The sequence below is a fragment of the Lepisma saccharinum genome, chromosome 1 (assembly GCF_977018435.1).
Source record: "Lepisma saccharinum chromosome 1, izLepSacc3.1, whole genome shotgun sequence".
Classification (NCBI taxonomy): Eukaryota; Metazoa; Arthropoda; class Insecta; order Zygentoma; family Lepismatidae; genus Lepisma; species Lepisma saccharinum.
The window spans coordinates 122,166,031-122,192,004 of NC_139229.1; the positions used below are offsets into that span (position 1 = coordinate 122,166,031).

The 25,974-nt window shown below is 37.4% G+C and overlaps 1 protein-coding gene across 3 annotated transcripts in view; it reads right to left on the reverse strand.

Annotated features, from left to right (window-relative positions):
• LOC146000477 (2',5'-phosphodiesterase 12) overlaps positions 1–21,842 on the reverse strand; it is a 39,542-nt gene extending 17,700 nt beyond the window's left edge. The window contains exons 1-7 of one of the 3 annotated variants that reach the window (XM_083138155.1): positions 21,567–21,842; positions 19,482–19,513; positions 9,865–10,742; positions 7,420–7,559; positions 3,437–3,599; positions 2,336–2,468; positions 1,711–1,866 (exon numbers count right to left, since the gene is read on the reverse strand). In XM_083138155.1, the coding sequence (XP_082994281.1) occupies positions 1,711–1,866; positions 2,336–2,468; positions 3,437–3,599; positions 7,420–7,559; positions 9,865–10,667 (1,395 nt within the window). In that variant the 5' untranslated portion in view covers positions 10,668–10,742; positions 19,482–19,513; positions 21,567–21,842. Of the gene's footprint in view, positions 1–1,710; positions 1,867–2,335; positions 2,469–3,436; positions 3,600–7,419; positions 7,560–9,864; positions 10,743–14,978; positions 15,066–19,481; positions 19,514–19,590; positions 19,714–21,566 lie in introns of those variants that run through there. The other 2 variants (XM_083138164.1, XM_083138175.1) reach the window with 2 other exon arrangements.
• Between the last annotated feature and the right edge of the window lie 4,132 nt (positions 21,843–25,974).

Below are 25,974 nucleotides of genomic sequence, written 5' to 3' on the forward strand. Positions count from 1 at the left end.
TCAGATATCTGGATTGCGAGTTTTACTTTGATATTCTTTCTAATACCTAGTATTTTAAAGTGAAAATTTATTACAGAAATTTGAAGGAACCATAATTTTGCACAAGAGTGAGAATCATAAGGACAAAAGAAACAAGTTTCTAAACTGAATCCTTCTTGGGAGTGGAATCACAAGAACCAAATTCAGAAGTGGAAGTGAACTGCTTGTTCATTTTGCAACTTTTTCTCTTGCAGACTCCAAAATGCATCTAAATTCTAGACGCTGTGCAAAATTCCCTGATTTTTCCCTGACATCTCCCTGTTTTTCAAGATGCTCTAAGACTGTTGTGGTCATTCTGCAAGAGTGTAATGGAAGCAAGTATGCAGAGAATGGAGATGAAAAAAAAAAAATGTGCTCATGATGCATGGCAAGGTGATGCAGAGGTTGAGCATGAAATGGGAATTTGACTGAGACAACAGACAAGGCACATTTGAGCTTCAGATATAAAGACACTGGTAAACAGTGTCGTAGGGTAATACATTAAGAAATATCTGTAATAAAAAAGGGTTTCCAAGTTAGTATATGTTTTAGTAACTCTATTGTAGTTATTTGCAATCTATTTACAGACTTCCACTTATAATACATTTCTGGCCTCATTTCTAAGTGTGACATACCTAATTAACAATCCGTCTTGTACAGTCACAGGTACTTCTGGCTTGTAACAATCTAACTGAAAGTCAATGCGATTGTAACAACCCAGAATTGTCCATGACTTCATTTCCAGATCCATCACATTACAAATTTTTCAAAAATATTCTCTTTAGAAATGTACGGTTTTCTTCCTTTCTGAAACAATTTCAGGCACTAAGGTATGTTTTTTTTTTTTTAATTGCAAGTAACTGAACTTGGATTTTTCAGGGGGTTAAGATCATTTCAGAAAACCTGTTAGTAGGAAAAGAAAATGTGAAATGTTTACAAACAATAAAACTTTCTTTCCATGTCATACAATGTAGGGTATTTTCTTCTGGAGACATATTTACAAAGTGACAAAATGTATTAAGAGTTTCAAAAATACTAATATTATTTTTTAACTATGAACGGCAACCACCATTTCTATTGTGGCATGACTATTCTCTGACATTCTGATGCCCCAAACAGGCAACTTTTTAATGGCTACAAATACAACAGTGGAACCTTGATTCTACATTTTTCAGGGAACCCAGGTGAAGGAACTTAAAATGCAGGAAAATGAAAAATATGGTAAAATTTTACAATTTGTTTTTTCATTGGGATCATGAAAACTGAATGTATATCCCGGAAGGTATATTTAAATATAGATATATTTTTTTTACTTCACTTTTTGTGCCACTTTTGGCTAATTTACGAAGATGGGGTTGAGTGATGATATGATGAAATTGATGAATGGATACACAAACGTCAATGGCCAGGCCGGGATTTGAACCCGGGCCCCTGGCATCGTAGGCCGATGTGCCAACCACTCCACCATGGGGCCAGCTTATATTTAAATATGTATGAATATATAATCATAACTAAACTTTTTTTTTAGTTCTAATACTTAACTTTGCACTTATGCTACCACAACAAATTGATTTACGAGAAGAATAAATTTTATTTTTTCCAGAAAAAATGTAAAGAATGTGATACACATGACAGTTTAAATGTTCATAAAAATATTTGTGAAAAATGCATACTAAAAATATAGCTGTATACCTTTGAAAGCTGCATTGCTATAACTTGCTCCAGGTATAATAATGCCATACCAGCTTGTGTAAGTCTGATATGGTCAGCATCTGGGTGGAAGTATAAGTGGGTTATTCCAACAACCAACAATTCTGTTGGATTATCAAGTGACTCCAAAACAACAGACTGAAAAAAAAAGTGTATTATTTACTATTCCCACAATACAGTTCCTCAGAAGAGAAGGAAGTAACAAGCTCATACTAAAAGGTACTGAAGAGAATAAAGAAAAAAAAATACTCTTTACTTTTGCACAAATCTAAGTAGCAAGAATGATGATGCCCAAAGTATTAAAAAAAAACTAGGAACAAATTAGAAAATACATGCCTATGCAATATTTTGTTTTACCTTTTACTAATCTGAATAGTTTTGCATAGGTGGTTAGAAACATTTCCCGGTTCTGTAATTTGAAAATGGTAGGGCAATTCACAAAAATCACTTACAGTCAGTCACATGCAATTGTGGTGCAAATTGAAAAGATCACAGTAAAGAATTTTTAAAAAGAAACTGACATGGAATGACCTACGTACGATAAAGAATATTCCTGTTCATGTCAGAACAAATATTCTTTTTTCATAAAGAACGCATCACATCTTACTTGTACTGAAGTAGTTCTGTCCTGCAGCCGTTTCACAAGGGCTTCGTTACCTTGAACTTGGGACCAAATTGTTGCAAACAGAGGATTTGTGCTCAGTTCTTCAGCCAGGATAATATTGGAAGACTCGACTAACCTGAAATGCACACACCAATGAACATGTTTACCTAGCTCAGGCACTTATCACTTACAACAATACTTCAAATGGATTATATCATCATCATAAATATTACATCAAAATACAGACTATTTGCAATGTGTTGCACAAAATACAAGGAAAGGTAAATTACACACTTTTATCAAATACTTTATAAACTTTATATGATTTCCTACATAAATCACTATCATCATATTCAAAATATATGAATAACTGAATATACTCTAGCCGAGTAATGTCCCATGCCCAGAAATCAATATAGGGAAGAAAAATCAATTAGGAAATGTTACATGTTGCCTTCAGAAGTTGGCAACCTGAAATGACAATTATACATAATATTTTGCAATTTCTCTTGTATGTAGATATTGCTTGCATTGTAGAATTATTCGCTAGTCGATATAATCCAAAATTAGAAAATGAAATGCTGGTGTGTGTGTGTGGATAGAGAGAACTGCCCTTGTGCTACTAGAGGGACATCAAGAATGCATTTGTGTAACTGTTGTTTTATCACCAATGAACAGAGTATTGTAAAGCAATTTCTTTGAGTATATTCTTTATGAGTAACAATGAAAAAATAAAACTATTCTAATAACTATGACAAGTCTAAAGATTGAGCATATACATCTTCCACCAACAAGATAGCGGAAAAAGCATTAAGAGCCTACTGTGAACATAATTTGTCCTAATTTGATACCTGTCCATTTTTACCTGTGGGATTACTTCGGGCTTCAGGAGTATGTGTAGGAAATGTGAAGTTAGCTCATGTCCTGTCATCACACCAAGCAACACATTAAAAAATATTTTGTAGTTGTTGAAATGCAGCATAGATCCGAGTTCTGGGACACACTACATTTAACTTTGTCATTGACTGTGCTTTTTTGTTTGCGTGGTTGTTTCTTATAGTGAAAGTAATGCTAACCTAAAATGAGAAGGCAAGAAAATTATACCTGAATCTATCTGTTCGAAATAAGCATGCCAGTCCTTCAGAAACTTGACCACCTTTCTTGTCAAATATTCCATCATATCCAAGGACAGACAGCACAGGTATTAAATCAAAATTAAATACCTTGGAGTCAACTTCCTGCAGACATATAATATCTGCATTGTAACCTACAACAGAAGAGAAAAAACAAGTTTTTTACATATGGTTTGAGATGCTATTGTGGGCAACTTAAGAATACAAATTTTGATTCCATGTCTGTTACATACTATAACATGTATATTATTTTATTATGCATGGTGAACTGGCAGTTACGGCCAAGTGCATTATTCTGTGCATAGCAACTATTATGCACCTTGTTTATGTAATTCTCACACCAACGAAATATACAAAAAAAAATCTGATACGATTAAAAATTCCATTTCCTATATCTCTATATCTCTTTTATCTGATTTATCCAAATCACTTATTTGGATTTTATATGGATACGCACGCAAATGTCAAATTGAAATATAAGGAGAACATAAAGTGTAAAAGTGTAAGAATCAAGATTTAGTAGTGTTGTGTATCGTATTACACTGGAACTGGAAAAGTGAAAAAAACAACAACTGAAATCCTACAAAAACAGGAACATTGGCCGAAGTCGACAGTGTTTTGTTTGACAGGGTCAGAGAAAGAAGAACAACCTTGTTTATGTGTAACTTGAATCCACCTTGTTATCAGTTTAAATATACTTATTCATGAAGTTCCATGCTTGACATGTGTATTTATGTTTACGTCAGGAACATTAAGACATAAAAAAAAAACGGCGATGAGGATTAAACAAGATAAATAATTAGTACTGTAAGTAGAATTATAGTAACTAAGTCCAAGTTGAGCCAGTATGGAAAAACGCATAAGTTTTATAACTGCTTTTGAGGCTTATGACCGAAGCCAGGATATAAATTCATATATTAAAACATTCAAGGCTTTTATTGAAGCCAATGATATAGAAGAAAGGAAACAAGTGTTTACTCTCATTTCTGTAATCTGTAGTTTACCATATCAAGAGCTGGAACACAGATTAAGTCCAAAGGATCCACAAGATTGCACCTTGGAAGAAACTCCTTACTACGTTGAAAAAAATATATGCTGCAGAAATTAATAAATGGATTCAACGATTTGCTCTTATGCAATTAAAGCAAAAGCAAGGCAAGACAGCTACAACGTACATAAATCGTTTGAAAGTTGCTTCAATAACATGTGAATTTACGACACATGAATTAGACACTCATCTTAGAGAAAAACTCGTGTTTGAACTACCCGACAGAATTCTAAAAGACAGATTATTGTCAGACATGCCCAGCACATTCAAAAAGGTTTGTGATGTAGTACTCCAACATGAGATAATTCGCACACATAAAAATTAAGTCAACCAAAATACATTTTTTGTACGTGCAAGGAAACAGGTACAAGGCTCATGTACAATTCAGTACAAACAATTTGTTTGCTCATTTTTCAAAGAATCAACAAGACAGCACAAGAGAATCAAGATACGGAACACATAATTCATATAAAGACATGTCAAAATCTAAACCTAATTCTGCAAAATTTGTATCACGGCAAAATCAGGCAAATGATATAAAATGTAAGTGCTGTGCAAGGTTAGGTTGTACATTCAAAGAGAACTGTCCGGCATTCAATGCTATTTGCAGCTTCTGTAAGATGAAAGGACATTTCTCGGCTGCATGTTTCGAAAGAAATACACAATGAAAAGGGCCAGCAGTCAAATTATCTACTATGTATAAGGGAAATAGTGAAATGAGGAACTGTAATTTGGATGCCAAAGGCAATGGTTATGGAGAACACAATTCTCAAAACAGCTTATTCTCTGGGCAACAAGATAATCCATATACCTTCTTAACCACAAATACGCAACAAATGTTGCACAATAAAAAACAAAAAAACAAATCTACTTCTACTTTTCAACATGCACCTGATCAAAATTCATTGCAAAATGAACGTTAACCCTTGTACATTGATTTTACAATACAAGACCAATTGTTAGAAGCTATTGTCGATTCTGGTAGCTTTGCAAATTTAATTTCCAAAGATTTGTTAACTAATCTTATTGGCAACTTCACACTGAGTCCGTTATTAAATTCATACACGTCGATATCAGGTGAAAAGTTGTGTTTATTAGGACAATTGAGCTTACAACTTTACAATCATGGCAAAATGTACAAGATGCCCTTTCTTGTTGGAGATAATATCAACACAAATATATTAATTAGTAGAGCAAATTTCTAAATGCGTTTCCTGAAACTGATTACATTCAAAAGGAAGATTCTCCACATGTTTGTTTAGGTCTGGAACCGAAAGAATCACTACCAGATGCTGATTCGGAAACTCAGCGTTCAGGCATAATCAATACTCCAAAGGTACATCAGCAAAAGATTGATGAAATAGGAGAAAATTCTAGAACAATAAATGTGCTAATACCTTTACAAAAGAATGTCAGGCCTGTGTTCAGGAAAGTGTACAGAATAGCATATTCATTACAAGATCAAATAAAACTAGAAATAGATAATATGTGTAAGCAAAATATTATAGCTCCTAAAGAACATTCAGATTGGGGTCCCACCCCCTTCATGCCGAATTATTTACTCCAATTATTTTGGTCTGAAGATTACGGAACAATATCATACAGACATATTTAAGCAATATATGGTTACTTTAGGTATTGTTTACATTATATACATTTACATGCATGTTACTTTGACATTGACTGACATAACATTTTATGTAACTGATAATTTATGATGTTGCAAAGTTATTGCATCAAACTTATTCATAAATTCCTCATCTGGTACCCCTTTTAAAATATCAGACTTAGGATGATTAATGTTTGCACACCACGCCCCCTCGTTCAATTTAATTCTAAAGGCATAAGAGGCAGTGTCTCATTTCAACCTCATCGCCACGATCACCCACAGGCAGGTAGAGAAACTGTACATAATAATCATAACTAAAAATCATTAATTAGTCAATCAAACAAAACGATCCCCCCTTCATTATTGTGTGAAGATATATAGAATTGGTAACTAAACTATACAATTTTGTCCCACTTGTATTATGAATCCCCCTGTGGGCACAAATGATTTTCATATAAAAAGAACAAAATTGAAAGAAATGAGCATATTGGTTGATATGGTTGAAAAAACAAAAAGAAAGCATACATTAATGCATTTTGCCAAGCTTTTTCAAGTAGTTTATCAGCTGCTTTTTGAAAAGACACACAGTACTGCATTGATGAGGTCAACCATTTATGAAATCAACTGTCGCTTGACTTGTCACTTTAATACTAATAATTTTTCTCATTTTCTTGGTGTAGTGAAATATCATATCCTTTGTGAGAAAGTAATTTTTTCCTTAATTATGTATTTTAGTAATCAGTTATTAATGTTTTAATTTTTTTTAAAAATAATCGCACTCTAGTTACCATACAATTAACATTAATAGATACAATTTCACTATGAAGCATGTACCAGAATATAATTTATTTCCGATAATAAAGATAAAACCAATTAGTAGGTACTCCAGCATATCAACTGATAACTGCATATTCTATGTTAGTTTATTGGTCAAATTTTGAATAATTCTGCAGATTTGATATTTCTAGTCTGGTTTTGAGTATTTTGTTTCTGTTCTCATGGAATATAAAAGTGAAACTCAAGTGTCTGAACCGATACCATGCAAATAACTTTACTACTTCCCATTGATACCGAAATTAAAGTTGTTCAGAGTGTTATTAATTTTATTCATTATTGTTTTATATTTATCTACCAATCTACCTGAGTGGATTGCTACATATTTTTCTACACAATACATGAAAATATATCACTATAGACTTTTATCTCATTGCTACAAATAACTAGTTTGTGTTGCTTGTACAATCTACTCCTTTCCATTAACAGTGTGTATTCAAAATTTAATTATCTAAAAACTTACCTATCAACTCCTTTAGTACGAGCTGCTTCCTATAATCCACCGCAAGGGCATATGGTGGACAGTATGGATAAAGAACAGTTCTTGAGAAATCTGAATCAGCATAAAGATCGGCCAGGATATTGTATGTCATAATTCGAAAGCTGAAACAGACAAGTAAGAAGTTTTAGAAAGCTTGCTTCACACAAAAAGCAGTTTTACACACCACAAGATTCACAACAGCATGTTTGTAATATAGCAAATTGTGTTAGAAAAGAAATTGAGTAAAAGGTTCCAAGCCGTAAGTGAGTACCTAAACTAAACTAAACGTCGTGGCGTAACAGCCTCGAAGAGACAGGGCCTGCCAAAGTGGCTTTCCATTGGGTGACGCATGGTCAGCGCATTGGATCCCATGGCCGCTGTTTTTCTGGCTCTTGTGAACGGAGCCCGCTTCTTCTTGAAGCAGCTTCCCAATTGTTCTCGTGATGCTGGGTCAATGCCAAAATTTTGAGGGCAGCCACTGGGAATCGAAACTGGGACCGCTCGCACCAAAGGCACAAGTGCTAACAACTTGGCTACGTGAAAGCCCAAGTGAATACCTGAACATATAAAAATACATAATTATAGGATTTTGTAAGCTCTTTTCTCCAAAATGTGAGCATCAAAACTCATATGTTCAAACATTTAATGTCTTCTCATATCATTCAAAATCTGCAATATCCAGTGCTCGAAAAATCTTCTTCAGAGCTAGGCGCCAGCTCTGAAAATCAGGCACCAGAAAACCACTTACTAGCAATTGTGGATACTATAAGAAGCTGAGCCAGTGCCTGTGGCAGAGTGGTTAGCACATCGCTCTACGATGCTAGGGGTCCCGGTTTTGAATCCTGGACTGGGCTTCGATGTTTCTGAGTGTTTGTTCATCAATTTCATCATTCATTACCATCTTTGTAAATTAGCTAAAAGTGGCACGAAAAGCAAAGTAAAATGAAGCAAATCAATCAATCTATAAGAAGCTGAGCATCACCGTATTCAAAACATCGCTAAATCATGTGAGAAAGCGGGAAGTGGGGGGTAGGGGACGAAGAGTAAAAAATTGTTACTGATTCTATGGAATGTTCACAATGTTGATAAAAAAATCACTTGCTAGCTTACTCTGTACTGCAATTTGAACTTAGAATCTTCAAAGTTTCGTACATTGAAACTTAAAAAATGGCAATATTACAGAAAGAGATCACAGTCGCCAAGCTGAAATTTTTAGTCGCCATGGCGACCTGGCGACTGGAATTTTTCGAGGCCTGGCAATATCTTCCAATTATTTTTAGCTATAAAATTCTACACTTTCTTCTTTGAATTTTCTCTTTACCAGAACAATTCATAGCAGTTATGGAGGGAAAAGTAATGTTTATATACTCTGTATTCATGAAGTGCAGAAAATATGGTTTAACGTATCTCACTAAATGGTGCAAAACATCTTAAACACAGAAACTGAAAAGTAGGACAGGTATTACTCCATCATGTAATATTAACACCAGGAAAACCAAGTTACAGCTTTTTTTACTGCCAAATCAATAATTTTACAGTATTTTTGGTTCCAGTTCCGATTGTTTTATGATTTCTTTCAAATTCTCCTAGCAGGAAAACAAATTTTCATATAATTTTGGCAATCATTGTCACACAAAATTTGAACCTTCCTTGAACTCAGAACTGTTTGGATTTAGAAAAAAAGTTATTTATGTTGAAAAAATAGAACTTAAAAATTATCTTGTGCAAGCATGCAATGGACAATGTATTTTCAATTGACAAGTGACTGTAAGTATCGGAGGCTAGTGGGAATTAATGTACAAGTAAATCGGAACCTTAGTAGAATGCATTTAGGTACTTTATTTTAATGCTAAGAGAACCAAACCTGGAACTACGAAGGTATGTATTGACCAAAATCTTAAGTAATTGCTAAAACTCAGCAGTATGTGTTAACAGAAGTAAATCGAAATCGAACCATGTTAAAATTGCATTCGTAGCATGATGGAATCACAATAAAACAAAAGGAATTTGAGCCGTATTTTCATACGATACAGTTGACAAGGTGCTAATAAGTAGATGACATACTCAACCCTGATTTTTCTTTTCTTTTTCTTTATTTTTATGTTTGGATGTAATCTTTGGCCAAATTTGTATTGTAAAATTAGCATGGTTCTGTACAGAACACACACTATGGATTCTTCATGTATGTACATATTGCTTACATTGAGGATTTTTCCTCCATTTTTTCTTTTTTTTTATGGTTCTCATAAGCAAGTACCCAATTCTCTTATGTAACATTTCAGGATAATTCATGCTCCCTTCTTGCAATAAAAAAAAAATGTGTCTACTTGCTTGTAACAACCATAAATTAGAAATTAAAGCATCCAGAAAAAAAAAATGGGTACAATACTATCTCATTATGCAATTTCAATTAATAATAATAATCACCTCTTTCCAAGCAGCTTCTCACTGGTGAATACATGTCGGGTTTCAAAAGGACATTTCCCTGGGCCTGCCTGAACAGGCGATGAAGAAACTGTTTCAACCGATGGGCCTTTCCTTGTACCTTTCCCAGGAATACATACAAGCTTCAACTGACATCCAATGTCTTCAACTGCTGGGGTATAAAAAAAATCAGAACCAACTTTAATCCACTGCACTTGTCCTGAAGAACCCGGAGCATCTTGATTCTCACTTACGCCTCTAAACCATTCAAAAGCACTGTCCTTTTTATCAGCAAACTCCATTTCTAATTTGCATGGGTAAACAGGGAACCCTGCCAAAATACTATTTGGGAGGGTAACAAGAGTAATCCAGGGAGGGTTGATGTCCACAATGTATTCGTTTTCTAAAATTTTTAACACCACATTTTGCGACAAAAGAAGGTCCTTACACAGTGCTTCTTTGGGAACAGATTCTCCATTCTTCAGCAAATCGGCTGTCACCACAGGATTTATATCTTCTTGGTCTTCCTTCTTCTTCTTCTTCTTCCTATTATGCTTCTTCTTCACGGTCTTCTCAACATTGCTTGATATTCTACTCAGGAATTCCTGGACACTCTCTGTAACATTGCGGTTGAAGTTAAATCTTCGACTTATATTCAGGTCTGACTTTTCAAATAAAAATGAAAAATCGAAATGTGTATTTCCCTCACAGTACCTCAATACTGCTCTCTGCATTTTACAGCAATTGTGATAAGCTATGATTTGTGCAAATTTTGGTATTACAATTTGTCCTGTTCTTTGTAACATCACTAAATGCAGTCATTCCCTATATTTATCTACAATATCTTGTTAACGCATCAGACTCTCTTCCACTGCAGTTTCCTACAAAGAAAAATAATAATAATATTAAGAGTGAACATTTAAGTTTCCTACAAAACAAACTATCTCAGCACAAACACAAAAAATTACAGTGAAGTATTTTTAAACATGTAGCAGATTGTTTCTGGAAGGATACTGTTACAGATGTACAAATATGTCTCAAGTACGAGGGTTGTCCCAAACGTTCATGGCATGTTGAACATTATGAAAAAAGTTTTGCTTACTTTTTCAACGTATTCCTTTACGAGTTCCACACACTTCATCCAACCCAACAGCATTCCAATGCATTTATGCTCTCCCCATACAAGAATTTATGATAGGTGTAAAAATACAGGCTAACAGCATCTATGGCATTGATATCCTGACTTGAAATGGTGCCAGGCAGGTAATTGTTTTACGTTTGGAAATAGAAGAAAGGCTGAGGGGGTCAGACAGGGTTAATTAGGGGATTGCAGTACAAACTGAAACCCCCCTCTCATGAATTGCAGCCATTGCAATGGGAGAGCTGTGACTTTAAACATTGTCCTGAGGACACAGAACCTTTTTGGAAAACTTCTCTCTTCTCTTTTCCTTGATAACCACTCACAGTCACTTCACAAGGTTAGCATCACTTTCCCTGTGGAAGGAACAGCCTCCGTCTTCTTTGGAGGGGGAGAACTGGAGTGCAAAAAGTGAGGGAGTAACTGCCCCCCACCCCACCCATTCGCTGCCACTGTCTACCTATCAAGACAGTAACACAGTAATTTTGAATGTTAATAAAATTGTGCTTCTTGGTGACACATGATCAGACATTTATTGATAACTGCAGGGTGGCAGATGCTAAAAGAAAAAGTTGATTTATTGTTGATTTATTGATTTGGTGTTTTAAGTCCACTTTATGCACAGTAAGGCTAATCGGAACTGGACCTACAGTTTAAAGTGAGATCCGAACCACTATATGCCTCCATCGGGTATCGAACCCGGGACCCCTTGATTACACTGTGCCATCAGGGAGGCCAAAAAAAAAAAAAAAAAAAGTTGAGATATCTTATATTTACTGGAAAATTTAAGAAGGATTTTGCACTTGTGTCGAGTTGGGTTGTGCACCATGAAATGTACTCCACAGTTAATCCAAATTAAGTTCACTATCACATAAAATTGTCTCTGTCATGACAACGAACCAGGGTTGGCATTTTGCCTGTTTTTCTTTTTCAGATAAAACCCAAAAAAAAACCACGTAAAACTGTTTCTTTTTTTTTTTTCAGGTTATGTTTATAAATATATCTATTTTAAAAATGAAATACATTTTCTCCTGATATTAATATATTGGAACATTCAATTTGTATTGTTTTAGTTCACTGAATCAAGAACTATTTAATATTTTCTGTTAACATAGTTAAGAATTGACAATCAAGGTCTCACACCTTTGACATTATTAAGGGGAGGAGTTACAGTTACGCACCAATTGTGCAATTATTTCAATATCGCCCAAATGGACAATGCTACTAAAAAATACTGGGTGTATTCAAGAGTATGCATTTCTCTCCATGTTGCAAGTGGAAGCATTTTTTTATGTTGATTATTAAGCTGGACACGATGTTTGAAATAGATGATGAATAAGAATTTTCAGAATCCCATGTATTCCTTATGGGGAATCAACTTCAACATCAAGTTATGGCTAATCAAATGGATGTTTAGACTTTTCTGCAGGTCAAATGCATGTTCAAACTGCCCTCTTCCCTTGATATATTTTTCTATTTCATCGGAAGTTTGATATTCCCAAGAGAACAAATCAAATAATACTCCCATAAGCCCAATGCATTTCTCCTTGCCTACTATGGCCATCCTGGCAGTATTGCCAAACCGGATGTGCATAAAATAGCTAAATTTCACCTTAGAGTTAAAACTGACTTTCAAGGAGCTAAATTTACGAATGCTTGCTAAGTGCTTCATAGGGTGATGTTAGTTGTCAAAGGTGTGGGGTGCTGCTATTACCGTTAACCCTAAATTGATGACAATTTATTCTTAGTTCTCACCATCTAGATCCGGCTGCATCACCCATCTCAAATAATCCACCGCTGAACGTTTAAAATAAAAAATAATGGATTCCCTGATAACAATATTATGTCAATTTCATGTCAACACTGAGCTATAAAGAAAGTAGCTGGGGATATAAGAGGGGATGGGGCAACACAGCCAATATTACAATATTACGTCACGTGCAAAATGTACAACCATGGCAAAAGTTGTTCTATGTGGGCCGGAACCATCATAGTGGGGCATGGGGGCAGGTGCCCCACCAGTTCATAGCCAAACGAGCATGCGAAAGAGCCAGATGTGGCTCTAAGAGCGCTAAGTTGGCAACACTGCCACAGGGGGGGAGAGAGCTCCGTGAAAACCGTTCCGCATGCCCTTAAACTAAAAACATACATAGCCAGTGCCACAACAGACCATTGAGGGGCCAGGCCTACCTACCGACTGCAACCTGCACTCCTGCCTGATCCTACCCTGAAGTGGGAGATCGTCCAACCAGTTACGGGGTAACATGTGGTCAGCATGACAAACCCCCAGTCCTCCTTGTAGCTTTTCATGACCGGGTTACACTACTCATTCATAGTTCCCAAATTTAATCATGATTTTGAGTGTTCACCAGTCTCATCCACAGGCCGAAATCTCAGGCAAAAAGTTGTTACATTTCTCCTGGGTGTATTTAGTTGGGACATGTATTTCAGCTCAAAAACTCTAAATTTGCTACAGCTATTGTGGTCTCAAAATTGGTGTCACTCCCCGACCCTTCCTAAACCACACACTATATTACAGAGTTGTTATTAAAAACTACAAGCTCAAGTAATGTCCTAACACTGTCTTAGTGAAGGGTATTGGAAAGAAAACAGAACATTTGCAGACATACTAAATTTTGAGAAATGAAATGAATCATTTGAAAAGTGTTAGATTTAATTACGACAATTAACTTTATTCTACTTTCATGTTATTTTAATGTACTCAATTCTCCTTTGTAATGTTTTATATATTGTACCTAGGTAAGAGGTGATCATCACAGGTGAAACTAAGTGGCTTTCCCAAATACGTCAGTGACTGATATCTAAAGTGCTACCAGATTTGAAAATTATAAGTTGTTCCTTCAATGTTTTATCTAAATATTTCAGACCCTTTAGATTTTTTGTTTCTTGGATATATGTTCGCATTATTTCTCCTAAAAGTCCATTTGCATGATTTGAGAAAAATATCCTGAAAAAACCCACTGTGACTTGTATCACATTAAATATTTTAAGTATTGACTTCCAAGCCTTTATTTTACTAGTTTTCTCCAACTGTTGACAATTCTAGAACCTCTCAATTATTTAAAGCAATAATTTACAATATTTTCAGAAAAAAAAAATTGAATGGGTCTTCGGTGGGTTTTTCGCATGGGGAAAACTGGGCTGGGCCCACCTGAGTCAACCCTGCAACGAACAGGGGTTGTACAAATATAAGATTTTTCCGCAAACATTTAATCTTTCTATATAGGTGATTCCTGCATTAAGGGACATACATTGTATACAAAATGTCAGGAATAAAAATATTACCAAAAATCTGTGGAAAATAGCTTTCTAACCACTGAAGTATTCATTGAGGTAATTGAAAAAAACAGCACTCCCAATTTTTTAATAGAAAAATCTGTTGTCTACAGAACTGACCTAATAATCGATAGGTGGGTCATGCAGGGATGTTTCATCTTTGTAAGTTGATGTGGAGAGGGGAGATATGTGCACAATTTATAAAAATACACTTCTCCAAAACTTCAGCTTAGAAAGCCACAAGCGACAACTAATAGCAGCTTGGAAATATGTGCTAACAGCACCAAACCTGACTTGCCTAACCTACTTACCAATAGCAAGGATAAACATGTGCATAGGTTAGGCAGGCTAGGTTTAATGTTGTTAGAATGTATCTAGCCATGGACAAAGACATTGACCACAACACTACATCAAGTGATTTGCTAAACATCATCAAATTGCAAAGTAGAGTGTATTATTTGTATTAGATTTTGTGTCTCTATTGAAAAGTATTCAAATGAACAAATCTTATCGCTCAATAACGGGCAATAGTTTTACTGCTTACAAAGAAGACAGCATCTTACATCAGGAAATGTGCATTTGCGTTCTTGATTTCATGTGTTCAGTTTCTGACATTTCTTTCCTATCTGCAATATGCAACAATAGCGTATAGATTTGGAATTTGTTTCATAGATAAATTCACCTGTAATTGTTGTTTCGTCATCATGAGGAAAATATCGATTGGCCCAACTTCTATACTTCTAACAACCTTGCAGAAAACCTCCTCGCACCACACATAGATGGCAGCGGCAATCAGTATCCAAGGCAATAGTGAACGAATAGCTCCTAGCATAAGATTATATGAAAGGTAAAAATAGTTCTCCACAAAACCTGCAGTAATCACTGACTGTGAAGCATGTGTGTGTACAGACATGAATAGAAATCGAACCATGTTAAAAATGGGCTTACGTTTTTGTAAAGTAGGTGCACATACGAGCAATGTTGTTAATATTATTACTAATATTTTTAGCAATTAGTTCGGAATTGAACTATCAGAAACTTCGTCAAATCCTATAGTTAGGCTATTTAGGCCTTAGTTCCTGGGACAAGTTGTGGACCCTTCCTACAGGAATCACTATTTAATTTATATTAGCATTTAAGTAACATACCCAATCCATGTATTCTCCTTGCCACGTCTACGCGATCTCACCTCACCCTTCTTCCTGCCGAAACCTCGACACGTGGCTCCATTGACAGTCAAAATCTTGCCACATCTATTCGCGCTTCTCGGGTGTCAGCAGCCAACCCTCCTCTGGGTATGGTCACTGCATCGCCCAGCGGCATGTTGTGGGGAGGGATGAAGACAGGCTCGTAGCGAGGAGTAGGAGAGGGGGCTGCCAAAAAGGATGCTGTAGAATGCTTTTTTTTTAATGGCAGCAAAGTCAGGTTATGAGATGGAGATATTTACAATTAGGAGATGTATATTCTGGTTACACACTGCTAAAATGTTGTTTCCCAAATTAGTAGTAATAGTAAGTTTTACAATTCTTTAAATATAACCTTTATTGAAATATTTCTTGAAGCTTTCTTGGCAGCGAATAATGAATAGGTTTCACGGGCAATCAGCCAGGTGATTTTCGGATAAGCTTCCTAGCTTTCGAGAGCTAACGTCACTCTCATCTTCAGGGATTGAAGTGCAGAGACAAATGACAATGACCACACGGCCTCCAAAGCTCTCCACCGTTTTGAGTGGGGCCCCATCTCATCTCAAATGGCACTGCAGTGTGATGGCAACCTCTCTTGGGCCCTACAACCTGCGAGGCAGGTACAGTATAACTCTAGAGAGCCCTCCTTCATGCCGTTAGTAATGTTGTTAACTACTTGAAAGCACACCTAGTGTGTGTTGCAAACCAGACTTCTGCCTTTTGGCACTTTTGGGGATATCTCATCGAGAAGAAAAGGAAGGAAGAAGTAAGAAAAATGAGGGGGGGTATAAGGTAATTTTTCGTATTTGAAGGAGAAAAAACCTGCCTTAGGGACAGAAAAAAGTTTCCAGTCTATTTTAATTGGTGTGTATGTAATCTTGGAAAAAGGGGAGGGGTTGTTTGCATGTATTAATAAAAATAAAAAGGGCTGGGCGGGGGATGCTGGGGATCAGGTTCCTTTCCAGACTCTTCTGCACCATCAACGATCACCCACGGACGGAAGAAAGTCTCCATTTTCACTGCACGGCCTAACAAACACAACTAAATAGTGACCAGAAGTGGACATTCATTCACTTTGGGCTGAGGGTGGTGGTGTGTGTTGCAAGGCGTGCTGTCAATAATGATTCGACTGTGAAACATTCAGAATGCTTGGAAGTCAGATGCTTTTCATTTCTCATTCACTCATAAACATTCTCTTTCACTTCGCTTTATAATAAATACAAGTACGTTAAAATAATAATATATTTTTAAAAATGATGTAATTAAACATATTTGTGGCTGACACATTTTAAAGCAGAAGTAACATCCGTGAATTACTTTTTCACAGTGTATAATAATAATATATTTAATAATTTTATTTCTGTTCAGTAGACTTTTCATAGTCTTCACTATTGGGCGACGTTAATAGCCATTTCTATCTAACCTCGATGATGTGGATGTGTGGTGATTGATTATATGAAAGTTAGGAAAGGGACACCCAGGCCAGTATTTGAACCCAGAAACCCTGGCATCGTAGCATTACTGTACATTACCGCCCTGAATTTTTTCACCCCTGCCTCAACATAAATTACCAATTTAACTTTCTGATATTGAAGAATAATACATTTGGGTATTAGTGACTGATTTGACAGCAATTAGTGCCAGAATGTAAGTTATATAGCTATTGTATTCCTTAGGTAATTCATCTACAAAAAATATTATAAATGTGAACATATGTGTGAAGATATTAATTTCACTTGTCGTACTGTCAAAAATATGCACAAAAAATAACCTTTTACGATATATTGGGTTGGCCCATAAGTCCTGGCGTTTTTTTTAAGTGAAAATTTTGCATGAAAAATAAAATGTGTTGGCAATGCGTTTTATGTTATTCGATAGAGAATTATGTGCTCTACAAAATAGTGTTTAGTTTTTTTTATGCTGATATACTTTTTGTTCTTTTCAGGTCATTAAAATACAGTATCAAGTCGACAAAAAATAGCATTTTCGACACCTTCTGCTGTTTGCGTTTAATCGAGGTGAAAAAGCCACAGAAGCTGCTTGAGAGATTTGTGAAGTGTATGGCGAAGAAGCGATGCCTCTTAGGATGGCTCAAAATTGGTTTAAGCTATTCAAAGACGGCAATTTCGACCTCAAAGATATGCATCGCACCGGACGCTCCGTTCAGTTCGATGAGGAGAGACTGAATCAGCTTATTCACGAAGATCCATGCCAAACGACGACGAGGGAATTGGCAGAGATAATGGAATGCTCCCACAGTACTGGAGCGTCATCTTCACTCGATGGGCAAGGTTCAAAAGTTGGGCACATGGGTTCCACATGCTTTGAACGACAACAACAGAAATCAACGAGCCACGATCTCCGCCGGTTTGCTGGGCCGTCATCGGTTAACTCATCAACACAAGCAGAGATTCCTCTACCGAATTGTTACCGGCGATGAAAAATGGTGCCTGTACGTCAATATGAAGCAGTGTAATGAATGGCTTAGCCCCGACAAATGGGCGACACCGCGGGCAAAACAAGGTGTCAAAAATGCTCTTTTTTGTCGACTTGACACTCCATTTTAATGACCTGAAAAGAACAGAAAGTATATCAGCATAAAAAAACTAAACACACTATTTTGTAGAGCACATAATTCTCTATCGAATAACATAAAACGCATTGCCAACACATTTTATTTTTCACGCAAAATTTTCACTTAAAAAAAATGCCAGGACTTATGGGCCAACCCAATATTTGGCAACTAGTAAGTGCAATTTAACTACAGAAAGCAAAAAGTGTTCAAAAATATTTTTAGTTTTTCTAATTCTAATAGAAGACTGCACGTCACTCGCCATAACGCTCCTTTTGAGGTACATCAGGCAGACTGCACTTGGCAATAAAAAAAGCTTCACTCCTTACACACGATAAGCTGGCGAGAAACTGATGCTGTGAGGAGGGTCAAGGACACTATTGCATAAGGTTGACGGAAGGTGGCGACACTAGCTTGAACGAAAGGCGGCAATCTGAAACTTCCAGAACCTCAAGCGGACTGTGAGACCGCACCTCACAAGTTAAGGTTTAAGATTTAGGTTCAACCCCCCTTAGCCTTTTTGGGAATAAAGTGAACGGTATAGTTTACTATCCTTCGGACAGATTTCTTCATTTCTACAGAAGAAACTACTTACCGTAATAAGTTCCTGTAGTATTGTCTAACATCTGGAAGGTGTTTTGTGTGATGTGGGAATGTTTCATAGCGGAAATTCAACCATTGACGCATAGCCCCACGAACCATTCATGCCACTCTCCCCCCACAAACCATTTCCGGTAAGGTTAGGTTAGGTAGGGTCACAATAGTTAAAAATTGGTTTAAAAAAAAATATGCGTAGCACCACACACCATTCTCGCATAGCCTCACAAACCATTTGCGGAAACGTATGTTCTTCAGTTGCAAAAACACTTTTTTTTAAAAAAAAAAAATGATCAAAAAAACGTGAATACACGTTAAAAAATGATCCGTGAAGTAGATAGGTAAGTACAAATGTCAAAAATTGACGAAACTCAGAAGTTATAGGTGTCCGAAGGATAGTAAACATTTACCAAGTGAACTTTATAAAATCAATCTTCCGTTGAACTATAATTAATAGACGTAATGAATTCCGAAAACATCCGAGATTTGATCAAATTGTCCTTTGTTCGAGATGTTACTGGCACTGGTATTGATTGAAGGGACTGAACTGAATATTTTGCTACCCTTGAAAAAATAAAAAGTCAAACGAAAGGGAAGAACGCCCGCCTCCCTCCTCTGTTTAAGTGGGGGGGGGGGGAGAGTGGGTGGTCGGACGCTTGGTAACTCTGAACTAGCCTTCCTTTGTCGGTGCGTAATATACCCAAGATTTATGGTTGTGATTTTGCCTCCGATGGGGGGCATGGCAAACAGAATAGTTGAGCCTTGTACTTTAACGTGCGTGTGTGGAAAGGTTACTTTGGTAGTGTTTCCAATATATGATTGGCATACTTACGTCCTTGTGAAGCAGGTGCACATCTAAGCAATGTTATCGAATTAAAATTTCGGTAACCACCAAACGTCTCTAATTCCCTTATTTTCGTATTTTTAACATTGATACTTACATATTCTGCATTCGTGAGGATTCTTCTATTTCGCGTTTCGTTTTTTGCAGGCAAATAATCTCAATTTTCGAAATATGGAGTATTTTCATTTTCTTCGCTTTTGCTTGCGTTACACGCGATATGGCCATGATATGGCGGAGAAATCTTGACTAGCGTAGTCCATGATCAGTGGTTATGCAGTGTTGCGACCTTCTTCATAGCAAAATATCTAGGTACTAGTATGGAGAATACGTAAGTATGAATGTGGAAAATACGAAAATAAGGGAATTAGAGACGTTTGGTGGTTACTGAAATTTTAATGATATGGATAACAACATAGGCCTTTAGCCTAAAAATAAACTTCAGTCCGCTGACGTCAGAACGCAAGGTAGCAAGAGTGTTGTGCGATAAGTGATTGAAATAAAACAAAGCAACTGAAACCATTGGCGCGTGGATAGGTTAGTAGGGCCACGCAAAGGTTTCAATAGTGAAAAAGATAGCCCCACGAACCATTGGCGCTAGCCCCACGAACCATTGGCGCGTGGATCGAGTTAGTAGGGCCACGCAAAGGTTTCAATAGTTAAAAATATAGCCCCACGAACCATTGGCGCGTGGATAGGTTAGTAGGGCCACGCAAAGGTTTCAATAGTGAAAAAGATAGCCCCACGAACCATTGGCGCTAGTCCCACGAACCATTGGCGCGTGGATAGAGTTAGTAGGGCCACGCAAAGGTTTCAATAGTTAAAAATATAGCCCCACGAACCATTGGCGCGTGGATAGGTTAGTAGGGCCACACAAAGGTTTCAATAGTGAAAAAGATAGCCTCACGAACCATTGGCGCTAGCCCCACGAACCATTGGCGCTAGCCCCACAAACCACTGGCGCGTGGATAGGTTAGTAGGGCCACGCAAAGGTTTCAATAGTGAAAAAGATAGCCCCACGAACCATTGGCGCTAGCCCCACGAACCATTGGCGCGTGGATAGGTTAGTAGGGCCACGCAAAGGTTTCAATAGTTAAAAATATAGCCCCACGAACCATTGGCGCTAGCCCCACAAACCACTGGGGCGTGGATAGGTTAGTAGGGCCACGCAAAGGTTTCAATAGTGAAAAAGATAGCCCCACGAACCATTGGCGCTAGCCCCACAAACCATTGGCGCTAGCCACACGAACCATTGGCGCGTGGATAGGTTAGTAGGGCCACGCAAAGGTTTCAATAGTTAAAAATTGGTTTCGAAAAAATATTCGTAGCCCCACACACCATTCTCGGATAGCCCCACGAACCATTGGCGCTAGCCCCACGAACCATTGGCGCTAGCCCCACGAACGATTCACGGATAGCCCCACGAACCATTCACGGATAGCCCCACGAACCATTCACGGATAGCCCCACGAACCATTCACGGATAGCCCCACGAACCATTCATAAATAGCCCCACAAACCATTCACGGATAGCCCCACGAACCATTCATGGATAGCCCCACGAACCATTCACGGATAGCCCCATGAACCATTCACGGATAGCCCCACGAACCATACATAAATAGCCCACGAACCATTCATAAATAGCCTTAGAGATACTGGGCGAAAGGGGGGGTTATAGCCCCCATCAACCTCACATTGAGCACGCCACTGATCCTGTGCACGTCATGTTGTCGCAAGTTCGTAATCATAAATGATGAACAGTAACTCACGTTTATTTACGTTCTAGAACTGTTACACAGTTACAAAACCGCGTATTTGGAAACACTGACCGGTTGTTACGTCATGAAACGCTCGCAAATATTTGGTTCACGTAGTAGACGGACAGCAAGGGAACAGCTTTCGTGCATCGGAATGAAATTAATGTCGAAAATTACATGATTTACTGCCAAAAAAAATTCAACGAGGGAAAAACAAAATTCCAAGACCTTCCTAAAGTATAAATAAACGCATTTCGGTAAGTAATTTCTCCTGTAAAATTGAAATAAGACGTTTTGGGGAAACGTAAATTTTACCGTTATCGATATTATGAACTGGTAGAAACATCTGTACAAAATTACTATTTTCCAAAGGTACTGAAGTCATGCCATTTATTGGGGAGACGACGGTAAGGTAAAAGTAAACGTAAACCAATTGTCCATCCCCATGTTCATTCACTTTGTTTTTGGCAATATGAGAATCGTGAAATGAAATACACCAGAGAACATCATCAGCGCCATTTCTTTCCTTGACACAGAAAGATGCAGGATAAAAATCAAGGAACGTATAAAATGTTTTTTGATAAAAATGTGAACACAAGTAGCAACGATGGACAATTTGCCTATTGTAGAGAACTACACATCTCTTCATAAATGAGAAATTCTACATGACAAGCAAACTAAACTTTTATCCGTATTGCGTGTTATGAATGATTGATTGATTGATTTGAAAGTTCACTTTATGCACCGGTGGCTCAGTCGGTAACGCGTCTGACTACCATGCTCAAGGTCCCGGGTTCGATCCCCGGCCGGTTCAAATCCGGGAACTTTTCTAACGATGGAAGCGGCCCCGGCGCCCACCCAGCGTCGAATAACATGGGTACCTGGGGGAAACCCTGGGGGGTAAAGGCGGTCAGGGGCGTGATGCTGATCACATCACCCCCACTCACGACCGGATCAAGAAAGTGTGGGGCGTTACCCCCACACCCCCTATACGCCTTCATGGCGTAGTGCTAATCACAGGGGAACACTTTACCTTTTTTTACCTTTTTACTTTATGCACAGCATTGCAAATCGGGACTGGACCTATAGTTTAAAGTGGGACCCGAACCACTATGTGCCTCCACCGGGTATCGAACCCTGGACACCTTGCGTATCATGGCGCAACCACGATTTTTTGTCTGGGATGGGGGGCAATTAACAGGATAAACGTACCAACAACAATAATGGTATTATTACTATTAATACCAGAGCCGGATTAAGGTGGGTGCTATTGATGCTGCAGCATAAGGCCCAATCCTGAAATAGGCCCAGATGAAAACAGACGAGAATTTTCCGAAAGCTGAACAGTTTTCTTTTGCTACAATAACCTGAAAATAAATCTTAGAATGAAATTTGGAGCCCCAATTTCGGACGCCTAGACCATCATCCCCTAGAGCTAGAAGGCCACTCCCTTGTCACGTGACGTCACGCTGATCCGACCCTTCCAGCACTAGCCAGAGCTGTTCGTTTCTCAGCAGTTCACGATATTGCTTCTACAGCGGGAAAGAATTACTGCGTAATGTTGAGCAGAATGTTGTTAAACAAGAATAGCAAATAAGGATGTACAAATCTGCTGAAAGTCAATTATTTTAATATACTAAAATATAAAGTAATATATACATTGTACTAGATAAGTTCGAACATCTAATTTTTTCTTCCAAATGAAGTGATTTACATTTATGTACGCACAATCCTTTGCATTTTGATCTTAGCATTGAAACACATTAGAAAGAAAAATATTAATAGATAAAATTTAGGAGGATATACAGATTTTCAGCCAAAGATTAATTGATTGATTGATTGATTTAGTTTATTTTACTTCGCGTTTTGTGCCTCTTGGCTAATTTGCGAAGATGGGGATGAGTGATGAAATGATGAAATTGATGAATGGACATTCACAAACAACCAAACCCGACCGGGATTCGAACCCGGGACCCTTGGCGTCGCAGCGCGATGTGCTAACCACTCGGCCACAGGGTCGGGCAGCCAGCCAAAGATTAATTTAAACAAGTTAAGGCATGTATATTTATTCATTCATTGTCGTTGACACATTTAACCTGGAAAGGCAGCAAACAGACAGAAAAATCTTGTTTTTAAAGAAAAAAAGAAAATCGTGCACAGTGTAATTACTATAGGTTACACTTTTCTTAACCTAGCTGCAATGCATGGCTCTATCTTATTCACTGACCAAGTCATTCATGTGTCACTTGGATTCACACCGCCCTGGTTGACTTTATATTCCATTCTAAATCTACCGCCTTAAAATTTTAAAACCACTAAAAATATAAAATCATTCTGAAATGTCATTACCTCAAAACGTCTGATGGAAATTAAAACACCAAGAACACAAGTTTCATGAGCTCATTCTCAAATTTACTGGCAAAAACGCATAATGTAAGTAAGCTGCAATTACATCAAAACTAAGCAGATTAAATAAAAAATAAATCACCTCTAAGCAAAATGTTAGAATCTCAGAATAATCTCACGCAAGCTCTCGGTTTTTTCATAGTTTGAAATGAATGTCTTTCTCGGTTTCGTATCGAGTGGAAAATGCTTGTCTCGTTCTCGGTTTTTTCGTAGTTTGAAATGAATGTTTTTCTCGGTTTCGTATCGAGTGGAAAATGCTTGTCTCGTTCTCGGTTTTTCATAGTTTCAAATGAATGTCTTTCTCGGTTTCATATAGAGTTGAAAATGTTTGTCTCGTTCTCTGTTTTTTCATAGTTTGAAATGAATGTCTTTCTCGGTTTCGTATCGAGTGGAAAATGTTTGTCTCGTTCTCGTTTTTTTCATAGTTTAAAATGAATGTATTTCTCGGTTTCGTATCAAGTTGAAAATGTTTGTCTCGTTCTCGATTTTTTCATAGTTTGAAACGAATGTCTTTCTCGGTTTCGCATCGAGATGAAAATGTTTGTCTCGTTCTCGGTTTTTTCATAGTTTGAAATGAATGTTTCACTCTCGATTTAGTCTTGAAATGCAATTGTTTGTCTCGTTCTCCGTTTCTTTTCGCACTGCAAAAATGTTGAGGCGTTTTCGGTTTCGCCACGAGTTTGAAATGAATGTCTCGTCATAAGGTCTCGTTCTCGGTTTCTTCTCGAATTGGAAAAGTTTGACTTGTTGTTGGCTTCGTAAACACTTCTGCTTGTTTGTTGATATATCTCATCAATTCACTGTTTGCTCTCATCATCGTGATTAACCTAGAGAGTCTGAAAAGCAACGTAGCATTTTTATAAAGTACAAAATTATTCTAGATTGTCTTTATTGTTATAAGCTTACCCAACTAAATATTGGAAGGAAGAGAAAAAAATATCAAGGGTGATTTTCAGTTTACTTAAGTTAAGCATAATGTAGTGTAAAGTATGTGCAAGTGGAGGAATATCATAAAGAGAACTACGTCTAGAGAAAAGTAGTATTGTCTATAAGAATGAATAGAACATAGATTCATGTCTAGTTAATTACTCATGTAATAATTTTAAACGAAGGAGAGGGATTGCTAGCTGTTTGGGAGTATACAAAGGCAACTTGAAAACGCCATTTCAAACAAAAACATGCATCTTACAGCTACTTGAAATTACCTTGGAAGCTTTTGTTGGTGAAAAATATTTCCTGTGGATAGCTCTAATCCATTTTTCTCGGCTTTCTGGATGGTTTGGAAACGAAAACACTGTCACTGTTGACTCATTGTCGTAATTGCCTTTACAATATGGCACACAACTACGAAATGGCATGATGCCATCAAAAGTTTACTTCTTGTACAAAAAAAAAAAAAAAAAAAAAACAGAACCCCCCCCCACTAAACCACTAAATCTAAGACGAAAGCACATCCACCTGTAAAAGCACACGTTCACAGTACACAGCTAGAAGCTCAACTAAGTAGCATTTTTGCAGGGTGTGGAGAATTTCCACCCTCCTTTCCTTGACCCCCAAGGTTCTGCCTGTTACTACGTCACGAGGGGAGGTTGTTGACCGAAATGGCCTTGAGTTTCAGGGGGTGATGCCTAGACACCGCGTTACTTATTACACAGTTACTATAATTCTTTGCACTGTGACGTAACTATAACGTCGTTGTGTTTATTGTTCACTGAAGATTCCAAGTTAATGCTATCAATTTTAGGTTAAACAGTTTACTTAGTAATTTAGCTGCGTTTTTTGCAATATCTTGGCGATTGTTGCCACTTTATTATTGTTCGGTAAGTGCGATGTAGTAAATTTTTCACCTTGAAAGTTAGTCGTACAGAAAAAATCGACGGTATTTCATTGTTAGGTTTTGACGTGACCTCACATTGTAATATTGTTCGTACTGTTTCGCGCACGCTCACTATGGCGTCTCAACTCAGTGGGTGGGATAAAGCAAAATAGAAAAGGAAACAAGCCACAGAACAAGAAAAGCTCTTGGCGAAAATTCCAAAATTGAGTTCATACTTCGGGGTACGAACATCTTCGTCTCAATCGTCTGCATCGGATGCGATTGCAAGTTCGAGTGGCTGGAGGATTTTACCAATGCTTTGGGACAGTAGGGGTGACACTCGAGAATATTGGGCCAAGAAAGGTCCAAAAGACTGCCAACACACTGAATCGAAGTTTGAAGAAGGTGCCAGACAATACCCAGGCGAGTCGTTCCAACGTCGATGCACAAAGACTTTCTTCGTGCGTACGCATCCGCTCAATGGCGAAAACTCCTATAGACA